General features: G+C 45.3%; 1 protein-coding gene across 1 annotated transcript in view; it reads left to right on the top strand.

The window, feature by feature from the left end:
- SH2D1B (SH2 domain containing 1B) overlaps window positions 1-12333 on the top strand; it is a 32041-nt gene extending 19708 nt beyond the window's left edge. The window contains exons 2-4 of the mRNA XM_075540455.1: window positions 7135-7198; window positions 9338-9503; window positions 12296-12333. Of these exons, the coding sequence (XP_075396570.1) occupies window positions 7135-7198; window positions 9338-9503; window positions 12296-12333 (268 nt within the window). The remainder of the gene's footprint in view (window positions 1-7134; window positions 7199-9337; window positions 9504-12295) is intronic.
- The last annotated feature ends 4173 nt before the right edge of the window (window positions 12334-16506 follow it).

Genomic DNA, 16506 nt, shown 5'->3' with positions numbered 1-16506 from the left:
GGCCTTCATTAGGTCTTGCTTTAACGTTTCTTAATGCCTGTGGATAGTCAGCAGTCCATTGGAAAGGGGCCCAGTCAACCCCCAAGTTACTAAAGGAAATGAAGGACTGCACCAATCCTCCCAATTTAGGGATCCAGATTCCACAAAATCCCACTATCTCTAAGGGAAGCCCCACAGTGTTTGCAGTTCCTAGGTGGGGCAAGCCAGCAGATGGCTTCTGTGCTGCCCAGCATAAGCCTTTGCTGTGCTGAGTTATTAAAAAGCCTCAGTATTTAACTTCAGTCTTGCTAGCCGACAGTTTTTCTTTTGTTTTGTTTTTGTTTTAGTTTTTCTAAATGATATTCCATATCTGGCTTCAGCCACAAAGTTCAACACCGTTATTTAGACAACATCGGCAGAACACGCCCGGACCACTGTTGTTGCCATGCTCAAAAGCAAAACCGGGCTGACGTGCTTGTGCAAATGAGATGCAGAAAAAGTTATCTTTCAAGTCCAGGGCAGTAAAGTATAGTCCTCGGTCGTGAAAAATCAGATCAGCATGAATTTTCCTCAAAAAGTCTCTCCCCCTGAAGAGTCACTGGACAGTTGGACACAGACCAAACTGAGATGGCAAGGTGTGTTCCCCTATTTCACGACCATTCACATTCTAGGGCGATGAGGTGAGATTCCATAAGCTGCTCCGAGGTTCCTAAGAAAGCCTGCAGGCTTTCCTCGACTGTTGCTGTAACCCGGGAAACTATGGGTGATACGCATCTTCACACACACCCCCATCCCCCTGTCCTCCTCAGTCCTTGTGTTCCTTTCCCCCACTGCTCCTTGAGATGCGTCTCTTGCTTCTTGAATGTCTCACTTTCTGCTACTCCCTCCCTTCCTTTGGTCTCCCGTTCTTCCAAAGTCCTTCATCTTTACAAAAAGACACGCTGAGTCTTTTTTCAGCCCAGATTTCTCCCTCTCCCTCTCCATGTCTTCTCTCTCCCGAGGCGAGAAGAGTGATGGCTGGAAAGGCAACTTGATTCTTCATCCTCGGTCCTTCTCTCTCTTTCTGGCTGCTCCCCCAGCCTGGTCTCTGTTAGTGTCAGTTTAGTAAGGCATCATAGTCAAGTGTGAGGTTGACAGCAACTCTTATGCTCCTCCCCCCCCCTCTGTAGCTCTTTCTTGAATGGCTGGGGCATTCTGGTCAATAAAAACCATGCCAATGAGGTAGCATTCTGTTCTGCCTCCGGGTCAATATTTACATATGGACAGCACCCTTCGCTGAATCCATCAAGAAATGGGGTGGGTGGGGGGAGGTTCTTCTGGGCCTGATATGATTTCCTTTATTTTGATCAATTTCACCTGTCCAGCTTGTTGTGGCGGCTGTGAGGGGCCATGCAGTCTGTGCTGGCAGCCCCATGCTGTCCACGCAGAAGGAAATCCTGCCCCCTCTCCCCCCTATCCTCACAATTGCTCCTATGCCTGAGCCCATCGTTGCCGCCCCGGTGTGAATCCATCTTGTCAAGGGCCTTCCCCTCTTTCACAGCCCCTCTGCTTTCCCGAGCATGACATCCAAGGACGAGTCTCTCTTGACAACATCTCCAAAGCATGTAAGACGAAGTCTCATCATCCTTCACACTAAGAAGCCCTCTGGTCCAACTCCTAAGACAAGACTTCTCCCTTTTAGCTGTCCACGGCCCTCCTGCTATTCTTTGCCAGCACAACAAGTCAAAGGCGCCCACTCTCCTTTGGTCTTCTTTATTTAACGTCCAACTTTCGCATGCAGATGAAGCGATGGAAAATGCCATGGCTTGGGTCAGGTACAACTTAGTCCTCAAACTGACATCCTTGCTTTTCAGTACTCCAAGGAAGTCTTTGCCGCAGACTCTACCCTCCATGCTTTAGCCCATAAAGAATAAATGTCTTGGAAGCAATGAAATGTTGTCCACCTACTTTGATATTGGGGTCCCAATTGGATGTCCCGGGAGGTAAGGCTTCTACTATGGGGTTCCATATCTACCCCATCCTCAATGTTTACTTCCAATCTTTTCTGGCGTTGTGGACTGGATCGCCCATTTTTCATTAATAAGGCCCGACAGTCAGCCTTATTAATGATGGTTGGAAATAAAAGAGATGGCTGGAGATCAATTGAGAAAACTGGTCACTCAATGCTAAAAGACCGGCTCAGTGGACTGTCAGGTTCCATTTCCAGTTTTGGAGTCAGAAGCAGAAAAATCCTGGTGTACTTGCAGCAAACGTGGTCCTGCCCTTGGCTTTGCCATTCCTCTTGCGAGGCTTTCCCAGCCTCTGTCTCCAGGCTCAGCAGTGTGCTAAGGAAATGAAAGGTGAGGTTTCCCTTCAACCTCAGGATTCACCATTCAGCCATCTTGTGAGAGCTCAGAGCATGCCTGGTGGAGGCAGGTTGGGCACCACTTAGAGCACTGGTTCCTGCCCACTCACAGTAATTTCCAGCCCCCAGACCCCGCCCCTGCCACTTGGTTTGTCCCATTTATCTTCTGAAACCACCAGCAAGGGTTTAGGTGAGCTGACAATTCTTCTCTTATGTAATCCGCTGAAAACTTAAGAGAAAATGAAAAACACTTCAAGGGGCTCATGGTCACTTTTAGAAAGAAGGTTGACAGATATTGACTTGAGTGGAAGAGAGGTAAAGAAGTCAGGGGGGATGGGCTGGAACACAGTGGGGCAGGGGAGGTGGTTGGTGAGTGGTTCAACTGGATGCAGAATTGATGGTTTGAAATGTATACCACCACCTCATTAAAAATTTAAGATATATATATATTTTTAAAGAATGCCTCAATATAAAAAGATTATAGCCTAAAAGATAAAATATACACATATATGTATATTTATACATATATACATATGTATGATCTAATACACATATTTAATGTATATTATTAAAAATACATGTATTTTAAACCCCTACCTTACTCCGTGTTACACTGGCACACATGGAGTTACTATAACTGGTTTGTGGCAGTCAAGCAGCAAGGGTTTTGTTTTGGTTTGTTTTTAAGAAGGCAGGTGGAGAACAGCAGAGTAAATTAGGCTAAGGTTCTACATGAAGAGCCATCTGGGAAATCTGGGAGCCATTGAAAGGTCGACCTCTACTCCCTCCCAGTATGCGCATCTCTCTCACTCCATAGCTGCCCTTTGGGTGGAGAGAGCTGGGAAGTTAGAAGGTGTGACTTGCCATGTTGTGCTTAGATGACTGACCCCAGGGGGGGTTCTAGAGTGCTCTCCACCCACCATTTTCTTACAGGGATGCCACCCAGCTTGTTATCATTGCTGTTGTTGTGGCTTCTGTCTCATGGCAATCCCATAGGTGCAGAGTGGGGCTGCTCCACAGGGTCTTCAAGGCTGTGGGGAAACACAGTAAAAGTCAAACCTTGGTCTTTGTTGTATCCATCTTGTTATAGAGTCATGAAACTTTCCACATATATATTTCTATACCATTTATTATTTATACAAAACAAGTCTAGTTGCAAAATAATGCTATGATTACTAGACCTAGTTTCCAGCTACCAGGAACGCTGTTGTGGTTGTTGTTGTTGTTAGATGCTGTCAGGGCGGTTCTGACTCACAGAGACCCTATCCTCCACAGAAAGAACTGCAGCTCAGCCCTGCGCCATCCTCACAATTGTTCCTAACTTGGAGAGCCCCTTGCTGCAGCCACTGTGTCAGTCCATCTAGTGGGGGGCTTCCTCTTTTGCGTTGCCCGTGGCTTTCCTGAGCAGGGTGTGGGTTCTGGATGTGTTATCCACCCAGAAAAATGCCTTTGCATAATCAATAAAACACAAGTAGATTTACTTTGAGTAAAGATCCATCTGACATCAGCAATGATACCACTTGTTCGACATCCTCTTCTTCCTCTTTTTAAAAATCATTTTATTGGGGACTCCTACAACTCATCATAATCGATACATCCATCCATCGTGTCAAGCACATGTGTACATTTGTTGCCATCATCATTTACAAACACTTTCTTTCTACTTGAGCCCTTGGTATCAGCTTCTCATTTCCCCCCTTCCTTTCCCTAACCGCCCTTCTTCATGAACCCTTGATAATTTATAATTTTTTTCATGTCTTACACTGACTGATGTCTCCCTTCACCCACTTTTCTGTTGTCCATCCCCCTGGGAGGGGATTATAGTTAGATCGTTGTGATCGGTTCTCCCTTTCTCCCCAACACCTTCCCCTTCCCCTCCTGGGAGGGTTACTCTCAATATTGGTCCTGAGGGGTTTATCTGTCCTGGATTCCCTGTGTTTCCAGATCTTATCTGTACTCATGTACATGCTCTGGTCTAGCCAGATTTGTAAGGTAGAATTGGGGTCGTGATAGTGGGGGGAGGAGATATTTAAGAACTAGAGGAAAGTTGTATGTTTCATCGGTGCTATACTGCACCCTGATTGGTTCATCTCCTCCCAAGACCCTTCTGTAAGGGGATGTTCAATTGCCTACAGATGGGCTTTGAGTCTCCACTATGCACTCTACCTCTTTCAAATTATATGATTTTTGGTTCTGGGTCTTTGATGCCTGATACCTGATCCTATTGACACCTGGTGATCACATACACTAGTGTGCTTCCTTCATGTGGGCTTTGTTGCTTCTCAGCTAGATGGCTGCTTGTTTATCTTCAAGCCTTTAAGACCCCAGATGCTACATCTTTTGATAGCCAGGCACCATCAACATTCTTCATCACATTTGCTTATGCACCCACTTTGTCTTTTGTGATCGTGTTGGGGAGATCAGCGTCATAGAATGCCAGGTTAATGGAACAAAGTGTTCTTGGGTTGAGAGAGTACTTGAATAGAGGCCCAATATCTATGTGCTACCTTAATACTAAACTTATAAATATATGTACAGAGATCTACTTCACCATCCTCATATATAAATATATTTACATATATACATGCCTGTATTTAGACCTCTATAAATTTCCTTAGCCTCCTAGTTCTTTCCTCTATTTCCTTTTACTTTCCTCTTGTTCCACTATCATGCTCAGCCTTCGTTTGGGTTTCAGTAATTCCTCTTGGGTACATTGCTCTTGAGCAAGCCCTACCAGGCCTCTTAATCCTCCTTTTCACTGATTTTGGATCACTTGCTGTTCCTTTGTCTCTGGGTTTGTTAACACCACTTCCTTTCCCTCACCCCCCCCATGTCCCCCAGGAACTGTCAGTCCCATTGTTTTATCCTCCAGATTGTTTATCCAGCCTATCTTAGCTAGATAAACCTGCAGAGATAATAAAATACACAACAACAAGACAGAACAAAACAAATCAACAAAACAACAACAAAAAACAATGACAAATAACTGAAAAGCCTGTAAATAGTTCAAGGTCTGTTTTTTGACCTTTAGGAGTGTTTTCTGATGGGGTACCATGTCCTGGCCCCAAAGTCTATTTTTGGTACTCCCTCGGTACTTCCTTGTTCTGATCCCCTTGCTGTTCTGTTGCATGCCCTTAGTATTTTGCTTCAATGTGGTGGGGTCAGATCGTGCACAATTCCCACACTGTGTCTCTAGTGTTGTCCCCTGTAGGGCTATGGGTCAGTGAGGGATGGCATGTCTCATAGTGGGGCCGGCCATATGGTCCTCTCTGTGCACTGGCTGTTCTGATCAGGGATATTGTCCTCAAGACTTGATGGGCCAGGGTGTGCTCCACTCTCTCTTCCTCCACCTTCATTTGCTCCTGTGTGCTCTGATCAGACATGTCCCTCTCCCTGAGCTGTAGCTTCAGTGCTGTCCTCTGAAGACTTAGATCCTAATTTAAATCTGTCTGTGAAGAGATATTTTTGCGATCTCTTCCCAACTTGTGCTTTAAGGACACATTTGTCACATGTGGAAAAGGACTCATGAAAAAGTCTTTATTACTTGCCATAGAATTTGGAGACACCTCCTGCCTTATTCTGGTCTCAGAAAACACCACAGAAGTGGTTGGAATTTGTAGTCAGTAGGGCAGTGGATTACTGGTGAACTCCTAACCTCAAGGTTAGAAGTTGAACTTGGAATCAACTTAATGGCAGTGGATTTGAGTTTGGGATCAAACCTTCCAAACAATTAGAAAGGAAGTTTCCATTAAGTATTGCCTGTACATTATAGCTACAAGCACTCCCAATCTTATCATTTTTGACAAGTCAATTTAGTCAAAAAATTACTCAACTAATTTCTTGGCAAGGATGCATGTGAGGAATATCAAACAGCTTCAATCCCATGTCAAGTCTTTGATTCTCCCTCTTTTTTTTACCTTTGACAATTTCTGTGAAATCAGAACATACATATCTAATAGTTGATGGGAATTTTAATAGAATAATTTAAATAATATAAAATACAGCTATTATAAATTGATCATGTATCTTGCAATTAATGACCTCTTATAATTGTAGAGGAGTCCCTGAGCAGTACAAGCATTTCATGTACTAGGCTGCTAACTAAAGGGTTGGAGATTCAAGTCCACCTAGAAGCACCTTGAATTAAAAAAAAACAACAACATGGCATCTACTTCTGGGAAATCAATCCCTGAAATCTCTGTGGAGCACTGTTCTGCTGACACACAAATGAGATCATCAGGCATCAGAGTCAACTTGAGCCTGTGCAGTGTTGTGATTGAAGAAACGATGGTTTATGGAACTTACTAGATTGTATCTGTTATCCAAATTATAGTTTGATTATTAGTTACCATGAGAAACAAGAACACAATGTATCATTTCCTTCAACAAAATGACCAACATTCTATATTTCAGTTACATGAACCATCTCTAAGGTGGGCAATGATCCGTTATCCTATAAATAACACTGGCATGAGGTATAGTGGGTGCTTTGCATATTATATCAGTTTACAACTAAGCAGGTAAAGGGGGGCGGCAGGGATGGGGGGAGAACTAGAGAGATATATCGAGAAATGGAAATTTTATATTCTCTTTCAGTATCCTCTTTGCTGCAGTCATACGTCCATATTAGAATATGAGTCATTTCAAAATCCCCAGTTTCTCAAATCCCCAGAGATGAGAGCATCTACAGAGAAGTATTGCCTTTCGAGCCCCAGCATCAACGAAGGCATTGCAGAGAAACTCTAATGGTGAATGTTAACTGGACGTTTGTGTACTGGCAAATCATAATTCACACAATCATCTGTCCACAGGTTTAAAAATTTGGTCTACACATACCGAATCTTCCCAGAGAAACATGGGCATTACACTATACAGGTAAGAACCTATAAAGACTGTCGCAATATCAATTTTTTAAAAGTTGGAAGAGGAGGGATGCAGGTGGTATCTGAGATCATTACTTGAACCTGAGATGTGACCAGGTGGAGGCTCTCTGAAAAGGGAAGCGCCATTCGAAAGTTAGAGTCAGATCGATAGTTTACCTTGTCTTTCTCTGAGATAAATAAAGGACCCAGAGTTGGGAGACCATGGTTATTGTTCTTCAAGGATGTAGAGGCATAGAACCCTGGCCCCAAGGTGGTCAACATTGCTTTTAAGGAAACACTCAAGTATTTAGAGTCAAAGGGACATCATGTCTCAACTAACTCAACAAAATACACACATGCAAGGAAGGTGGCTCTTAAACAGTTTGGGGGAAATGGAATGAAAAGAAAGGAATTTCCCCATGAACTTTTTGAAGTACCTTGAACACGCACATACCTATTTAAAGACAGAGCGAGGGGAGAGGAAGCAAAGATGATTTTGTAGAAGGCCTTGCAACTTTTCTGTAGTATAAAATTATCTCTAAATGAAGAAGACGCAAGTGACAGAAGCACAGACCAGCGGTTTGGAAGGCTTTGTGTCCAAGGTGATCATGGTGATATTATAATGGGCAGAGCAGTGAGAATGGCGGCCCAGCATGAAAAGCATAACCAGCCTTGATGAACCGAAGGGACAGCAAGTAGGACAGGGTGGGGGCGGGGGAGGGGGGTGTACAAGGGAGGCGATGTCAAGGAGTTCAGGAAGGAAAACAAGGTTTGGAAACTGATTGTGGCACCGATCGTACAATAGTGCTTGATGCGATTGAACTATGGAGTGATGTGATATCTGTATTAACTCCATATATATCCAAAACAGTAGACACGAAAAAAGAAAAGTATAACCAGTGATCCTGAATGGTCCATATATAAACTGATGAATGGGTATATGTGCTGCTACGTATATTTTCACCAAAATTCAAAAAACAACAGCAACATTTTTTTCTTTGCAGCGCATACTCTGGGGGATTCTGGATGATTCCCTAGGGCTGTTGTGTCTTCAGGTTTGGACAGACCAGAGAGGCCCAAGAGCAGTGCTAACCCAGGTGGCCGCTCTCAGGCTATATTAGGTGGTGCTGTGGTTAAAGTGATGCACTAGACCTCTCTGCAGATGACTACAATGTCAGCCTGCATCGCCGCACACCTGAAGGCCTTGTGAGAGTCGTCCTTTCTGCATCCTGGCATGGCGGCCATCTGAGAACCCACAGTCATCACCAATCAAGCCAAACCCTCGAGGGCAGAAGCAGCAAATTCCTTTGCTGTGTTCATGATTTCTATAAGGTTATATTTGAAAATAGCACTTGACCAATCGGAAGTTAACAGAATACACCTACTTGCAACTTATCTGAGTCATACGACACTCCGACTTACAATTTAAAAAAGAAATCCTTTTTTGGGGGGGTCTTTTCTTCTCATACAGACTCTGGTTTTACCAAGTAGGTAGACTGTAGATCAAACAGACTCTGGATTTACCAAGAGTAGATTGTAGATTTTGTGTTTTCCATCAGATGGTCCACATCTGAAGGTCTCTTAAGATAGCAAAGCAATTTTCTAGTCAGCAAACATGGGATCTGATGTAAGTTCTTAATGGGAGGTGGGTATCCTTTATAGCAGATCTGCCCAGAAAAACTTGCCAAGGATGGAGGTGGGGAAGGGAGGGAGCACCCACTCTCTCTGCAGCCTGAGCTTGGAATCGCTTGAGGAATACTTTCTGTTGAGAGCAGTCAATTCAGAGGTTGGTCTTTAAAAAGAGGTTTCTGTGTTTTCACGACTAGCGTGCGTTCGTCAGCGTGCATTGCCACTTATTTTCAATGACGGTCCCTGAGCAGTCTAGCCTGTGCTTGACTACTGACAGAAACGTTGGCAATTTAAGGCCACCCAGCAGCAGGTCTGTTTTAGTAAACAAAATGGCCAAGAAAGCCCTGTGAAGAGTTCTCCTCTGTAAAGCGTGGGGTCATCATGGGTCCAGCTCGACAGCAGGTTTGTGGGGTTCTTGTTCTGTCTGTGTACAGAGGTTGCTGGCCAGGGAAACCACAGTTCTGAAGTGTCACCTTTCACAGGTACAGGACGATGTATGGTTTCCTTTCTCGTGTCTTTGCAGAGTGTGGAGAACCATCAGAAACAGACCTTCTCGAGCCTGCAGGAATTGATCTCCAAATACGAAAAACCGAACCAAGGGCTCGTGGTTCACCTTTCCAGGCCAATCAAGAGAATGAGCAGGGGCCAGAGATGGAGGAGGTCGCAGATGAAGTTCAATGATATCTATGGTAAAAACAAACAAAAATATATACAAACAAACAAACAAACAAATGCTCCTTTGGGAATCCAGAGCAGGCCTTCGTCCGTCCGTTGTCCCTGCTGGCCTGCTCTGTAGAGTCAGGGGCTCTGCCCTTCGGTGCTTCCTTCCACTCTCCGAGACAGTGCTGCGGCCAGACGAAATCCAAGGAGACCATGAGAACTGAATACACACGCGGTTAGCGAACAGTTAGTGCATTTCCTGATTTGCTGTCTGAATCTGCCTCATGGAAGGCTCAAAAGGGAGATGCAGGAAGGATGAGCTTTAGGGGAGCTGGGACAAACATCACTCACTCATCCCTCCGTTCAACAAGTAACACTTGGAGGTTGACACACTAAAGCAGCAGCCAATTTTTCTTAAAAGAACCAATAAGTGTTGGTTAACAGCAGACACAAAAGTGTTGCTTTTGTCGGAAGCCAAATCTACATGAGATGACAGGTGACCACGGCTGAGCAAATACACAGACAGACAGGACTTTTCAATGAGAAAAAAAGCACCTCTACTCCCTCCCCCTGGCTCAACCTGTGAAGTTTTGACTGATATTTGTTTCTTTGTTTTTTTATTTAATCATTTTATTGGGGGCTCATACAACTCTTATCACAACCCATACATCCATCCGTCCTGTGTCAAGCACATTTGTACATTTGCTGCCCTCGTCATTCTCAACATATTTGCTTTCTGCTTGAGCCCTTGGCATCAGCTCCTCATTTCCTCCCCTCTCTCTCTGCTCACCCCTCCCTCATGAACTCTTGATAATTTATAAATTATTATTATTTTGTCATATCGTACACTGTCCGACTTGACTGCTATTTGTAAAACATTGGTTTATAAAGTATTAGGCCGCAACTTATTTCCGTGGAGAATGAGAAACCATGCAGTGGCTTCTACTTTGGACTGCTAACCACAAGGTCAGCAGTTCAAGCATAGTAGCCGTTCCACAGGAGGAAGATGAGGTTCGCTTTCTATCTGTGTAAGATTTGCAGCCTCAGAAGCCCACGGGGGCGGTTCCACTCGGTCCCCTCGGTTTGGATGGCTTGGAATCAACTCAATGACTGTGAGTTTGGTGGGAGAGGGTGAGCACATTTGAGCATAGAGAATTCGGGCCCTCAAATCATATTGGAAGGAACTCCTCTGGCTGCACCTCATCGTTTGAAACCTGCTCACAGAGGAGCCATCAGCTGGAATTGGGTTGAATTTACCTGTGAACACTGCTTCCTGGTGGGATGTACGGTCATCTTCCCAGTGAAAGAGAGTTCGGTTATAAACGGGCAGGTGGCGGTGATGGCGGGGACATGCTGGGAACAGGAAACGACTGCAAAGCTGCCCTCTAGGCTGTCACAGCCAGCTTCTCACCTCCGTGACAAGAGGCCAGGTCGTTCATTATTAAAATGTAAAAATCCCCTATTGCTGCAGTCTGCCCGTGTTTCCTTGCCTGCCTGGCCCTGGCACTCCCACACAGGGGTACGCACCCATGCACAAACATTTTCTCTAGGCCCCGCTGCACACATAGCCCTTTCCCACCAAAATACCCTCTAAGCATCAAAGGTGCAGAGCAAGAAATCCAGAAATTGAGCTGGCCCGCAGTTTTTAGATGTCTAGGGAACCTTGGATGGGGAGCTATTAGGTGGTTGGGGTGTTGGTCATATTGATTGCCTGAGCAAGGATAAAATATTTACAAGTTCCTCAGAGAACTTCCCCAAGAACTGCGCGAGGGTCCCACAAGGCAGTGTTCCACGTGTGGTGGCCCCTGGCAGAGGGAGCTCCCAGTCCTCAGCCACTGCAGGAGCAATGCGCACTCATCACCTCACCTTCTTCTGTCTCCCTCATAGGAACTTCAGAGGTTCTTACGCTGAGTGAGGAACAGGTTTTCTGCTGGTGGGTGGAACTCTGGGGCAGGAAGCTCCGAGGCTAGACTTTGGAAGGAATCTATGTTGAGCGCCCTGTGGTGACTCTGTGGTAATAATTTATTTTAGAAGCCAGGACCAGGCTAGTCTCAAGGAGTTGAGATGAAAGATTTCCCAAATGCCCAACTCTTTCAAGAGGTTATTCTGCTCAGTTTTTTCCCCACTCCTCCCTTAAATATATATTTCCTCACATCCCTGGATTCTGTGACTCCCTGAAACAGTCCACAGAAACTTATCAAACATAGAAGAAATATCACATGTGGGTGACAGTCCCACATCCGAAAGTCAGACAGAGTCCAGATGCAGGGTCCAGAGCCACAGTGCAGAAGCCAAAATATGTCCCGAAGTCACAACTGATCTTCTTGATTCTAGCGGATCTCAGTCAGGAAGCAGAGATCTGGGTTTTCAAATGGTAAGGCAGTGTGGGTTAGGACCAGCACACGTAAGAACCATCCAAGGAAAACAAAGGATGCTGTCATAAGTCACATCCTCTCCCAAGGTACAGTCTTAAAGATGCTCCTAAGGAAGCAGGTGTGGCTTGGTTCACATCATCTGCTGGGATAGAATCGCAAGATGCCCCTGAGGAAAAGCATGTGACTTTGTTCACATCCTCGTCCCAAATCAGGTCTCGATTTCACCCGAATCTTGTCCATTGGGAAAGAACATGCTAGAAAATGAGACTATAGCCACAGGCATAAAGTATAGGATGATAATACATCAGATAAGGGATTATGACTGGAAGGGCCTTATCCATTGACTACAACTCAGCCCAGCATTTTGGTGTGGCCTTGAGATTTCCCCGTGTCTCTTGCAAGCGGTTGATTGATGTGAGTCCTTCCTTGTCTGGTTCTTTCCCCAGAGAACTGTAGCAGCGAGTATGTGGAGGTCTTGCCTTAAAGAGGCGGCGGCTGGACAAAGCAAGCTAAAGAAGAGATGAAGGTGACCTTGCTTGTCCTGTAGGTGCAGATCTGGAAAACCCAGTTCGTGTGGACAAATCCAGTCTCTTCTAGCCTGGGTAGCTGAAGATGCTCTCTCCACCAGCACCAGAGAAGTCACTCCCCACGTTCCTGCCTCCTAGGTACACCTTCTGAGAAGCTTTAAGCTCCTTCCCCCCCCCCCTCACTCTTCTTTCATTGAAGGGGACAGCCTGATCTCATTCATCTTGATGTATGAAAGGCACTATGACTTCATTGTGCAGTTAATACCTTCCTTCCAACTGCATATTCAGAGGGGCAGCTTCATACAAAGGAGACTATACTTGGCAACAACGTTACGAGCCCTGAGTTCCAATCTTGCCACCGTCATATACTTGGCAACAACGTTACGAGCTCTGAGTTCGAATCTTGCCACCGTCATCGACTATGAGACTTTGGACCAACCACTTCCCCTCTTTGGCTCTCCGTGTCTGGGACAGTTACATAAATTGTCAACTTGTGAAGGGGGGTTCTAGCCTGCCAATCAGGCCATAGCCAGTGAAGCCTCTGTGTGGGCATGGCCTTCTCCTGAGGATTCTGGGGACTCCTGTCTTCCTCCCTTGAGGTGAGACACCACTCTCTCTCTCTGCTTCCTCTTCCTGTTGACAAGCCACATGGAGCTACACTGATGGAGCCAGAGCCCTGGAGCTGGAGGACCCACATGGAGACCCCTGCCAGGTCTGAGATGCTTCCACCATCACTGGATCCACTCCCAGTGATTCTCAACCTTCCTAATGCCATGACCCTTTAATACTGTTCCTCATGCTGCAGTGACCCCAACCATAAAATTCTTTTTGTTGCTATTTCATCACTGTAGTTTGGAAGGGTCATTCGACCCCCCAAAGGGGTCAAGACCCATAGCTTGAGAACCGCTGCACAGGACTTTCTACCCACTGGCCTAGGAGATTCCTGCATTTGGCTTTACTGCATGTGTTGTGTGAGTGTAAATTAGAATTTATGGACTAGTATCAGACATATGAGCTAATATAGGACTTTTGGACTTGCTCTAGAACTCACTGGGATGTTTTCCCAATATACAATTGCTCTTGTATATAAAGCTCTTTGTTATACACCTGTGAGTCTCCCTGGATTTGTTTCTCTAGTCAACCCGGCCTAGCACATTCTAGTTTACTCTAAACCAGGAGATTGGCCTGGAGGAGAGACAGCTGCCCCAGCTCCTCTGCTGAGTCTGGTGGTGTCGGGTGGCGATGAAAAGTCCAGGAAGGATGATTCGTAAGTCAGTATCGAGCCTTTCAGCCAACGCATTTTGTGCTCCTACCCAAACTGACCTCAAGCATGGTGGTGGCCCCGACTCTCTTCTTCCCGTTACTCGAACTCCCTCCACACGTCTCCCCGAGCCTGGGCTATTCGCCATGCGGCTCCTCTCCTTCTTTGCATTGATCTTTCTCCAACCATCACCCTAGAGGCACTTTCCCCCTGGTCTTGCCTAATGCCACCTCTTCACCAAGCATCTGTGCCACATTCATGCGGTTCTGTGCAATTATGTATATGGGGATTTACAGAAAACATTCCCTGCATGGGGCCCAAAGCAAGACCGGCTCTACCTCACAGTGCAGAAATGTGTACCACACAGACTTTGTGCTCAGGACAAAACTCATGGAAGTTACTGAGCAGAAGCCGTGCTGGTGAACCTTACACAGATTGAGGTATTAGCATATCTCAATAGGGTGACTTCCGACTTAAATTGAAACTCCATTTTAAATTACGATTCTCATTTCTGCTCTTCTGAAGAAAGCAGTGGAACATTAAACAAGGAAGACCAGAGAAGAGTTGACGCATTGGAGTTGTGGTGCCGGCAAAGACTATTGAAAGTAGCATGAACTGTCAACAGAAACGTCCAATTTGTCTCGGAAGGAGTACAGCCTCAGAGACAAGGATGGCGCGATGTCATCTGCAGTACTTTGAACATGTTATCGGGAAAGACCAGTCCCGGGGGAAGGACATGCAGCTGGGTGCAGTGGAGGGGCAGCAAAGACGACGAAGGCCCTGAGGGGATGTGGGCTCGGAGCAAGTGTGAGGCTGGAGCAAGATGGGCGGGCGGGCGGGCGGCACCCATTCAAAGAGGCACTGCACTCAGGCCCAGCGCAATGGCACCTGCCACCACAACACAAGACAGAAAGCCATTGAGTCTTTTTTTCTTTTTCAAAGAGTTACTTCTGGAATGACAAAGAAGACAAGAATCAGAATGTTTAACCTAGATGAAGAATTGTTTAGCGCTTGTTAAAACTGTGATGGGGAACTGCCTCTGCCATCCTCATCCCCATTCCCCCATGCTCAGCTTGAGAGGGTCTCTTCTTCTCAAGCGGCTGCTCGGTGGGAGAAAGATGGGCCTTTCCACGCCTGTAAAGATGTTCGTCCTTGGAAACCCCCAGGGGCAGGTGAACCGAATCTAGGGAAGCAAACAGAAGCCAGTGACTTGTGTTTGAGACCATCAGTCACAAGACCTTCCCATCAAAATGTGTGCACAGTGCGTTTTAGAAGTGCTGTCATGACCAAGTTGTTCTTGGAGATCAAGAATTAGCGTTTGCCATGCGGAAAAAGAATGTGTGCAGACTGATTGCGGTAGTAACTGTATAATTCTGCTGGATGTGAGTCAACTATGGAATGAGTTGATATATGTTTTAATCCCAGTTTAAAACAAATTAGGTCAGGCTGTTAGGTAGCTAGGCAGAAACCTGCCAAGCGCTCCCTCCCTGCTTACAGGAAGTTGGAAGCCGATCAAGGCTGGAGGGCAGGCACACATGCAGGTCCTTGAGCCGGGAAGCCAGCACACCTGGGTGGGCCCCCATCGAGGTCAGGTGGGCTTCATTCAGCCAAAGGTGTCAACTAGTACCACTGACCAGGCCTCCCAGGGGTGGGGGGCCTAAAAGCCAGAATTGGGAGCCCCCCCAGCCCCTTTTCCAGCTGCTCCTCGGCAGCGGTTTCTCCGGCCTTAGGTTTCCACACATGAGTGTTAAGTGCCCTGAGGGGCCCTGTGTAAAACCTGAAACTTCTTCTGTCCTTTATTAAAAACAAAACTTCACTTGAATCACAGACCAGGCTTCAGAGTGGATTCTTTCTTGTGTGAACTCAGAAACTGAGGTATTTCCCATCCGAGGAATCTAACAAGACCTTACAAGTTAAAAAAAAAGAATTAATGTTTGGCTAGGAATTGTCAGTAAACGTTCGGCAGCTTTCTTTCAAGAAGCTCTGCTTTGGTTTATAATGTATCCAGAAATTAGATTTTAATATTAAAATAGTTTTAATATTATAAAGAATTAATGAAATGATCTATTTCGACAGATTTGTGTGGGTAACAACCTGAGAATCAAGATCTTTAGAAGTTATTTGAATTAAATATTACAGAATGCATTTCATTTAAGGAATCAAAGATTTGAAAGGTAAAAATAGTCTTTCCAGTAACCTCGAAGTCTTACTTTTTCAACTGCCAGAGCCAGTGCAAAGCTCTGCATACGGCTAGTTCCGGTGGTGGGTTATTCCACCGCCGCCGCAGTTTTACTGGAGCTCTTACAGATATTACAATAATCCAGAGCTCCATTAGATCAAGCGGGATTGTTCCAATCACTGCCACCATCGTGTGAACACATTGTCTTTCTTCTTGCACTTTAGTATCAGCTCCCCCTAGCCCCATCTTCCCTCTCCCTACCCCCAATAACCCTGCTTATTATATTAAATAAATATTTTAAATTTAAAATTCATTTTATTGGGGATGCTTACAGCTCTTATAACATTCAATATATCAATCATATCAAACACATTTGTTCTATGTTGCCATCATCATTTTCAGAACATTGTCTTTCTGCTTGAGCCCTTGATAATTAGCTCCTCTTTTCCCCCTCCCTCCCCCACCCTCCTACCCTCATGAATCCTTGATCAAGCATCTATTGTTACTACTACTTCATATCTTACACAGTCCATTGTCTCCCTTCATCCACATTTCTGTTATTATATTATTATAATAATAAAATATTACTATTCCTTTTTTGGTATCTTACACTATCTACTCTGTTTGTTCACCTGCCATTCTGCTACTTGTTCCCGTGGAGTGGGGCTATGTACTCATCATTGCTATGTT

The sequence above is a fragment of the Tenrec ecaudatus genome, chromosome 1, assembly GCF_050624435.1.
Source record: "Tenrec ecaudatus isolate mTenEca1 chromosome 1, mTenEca1.hap1, whole genome shotgun sequence".
NCBI classification, from domain to species: Eukaryota; Metazoa; Chordata; class Mammalia; order Afrosoricida; family Tenrecidae; genus Tenrec; species Tenrec ecaudatus.
This window is presented reverse-complemented; position numbering and strand designations above follow the sequence as displayed.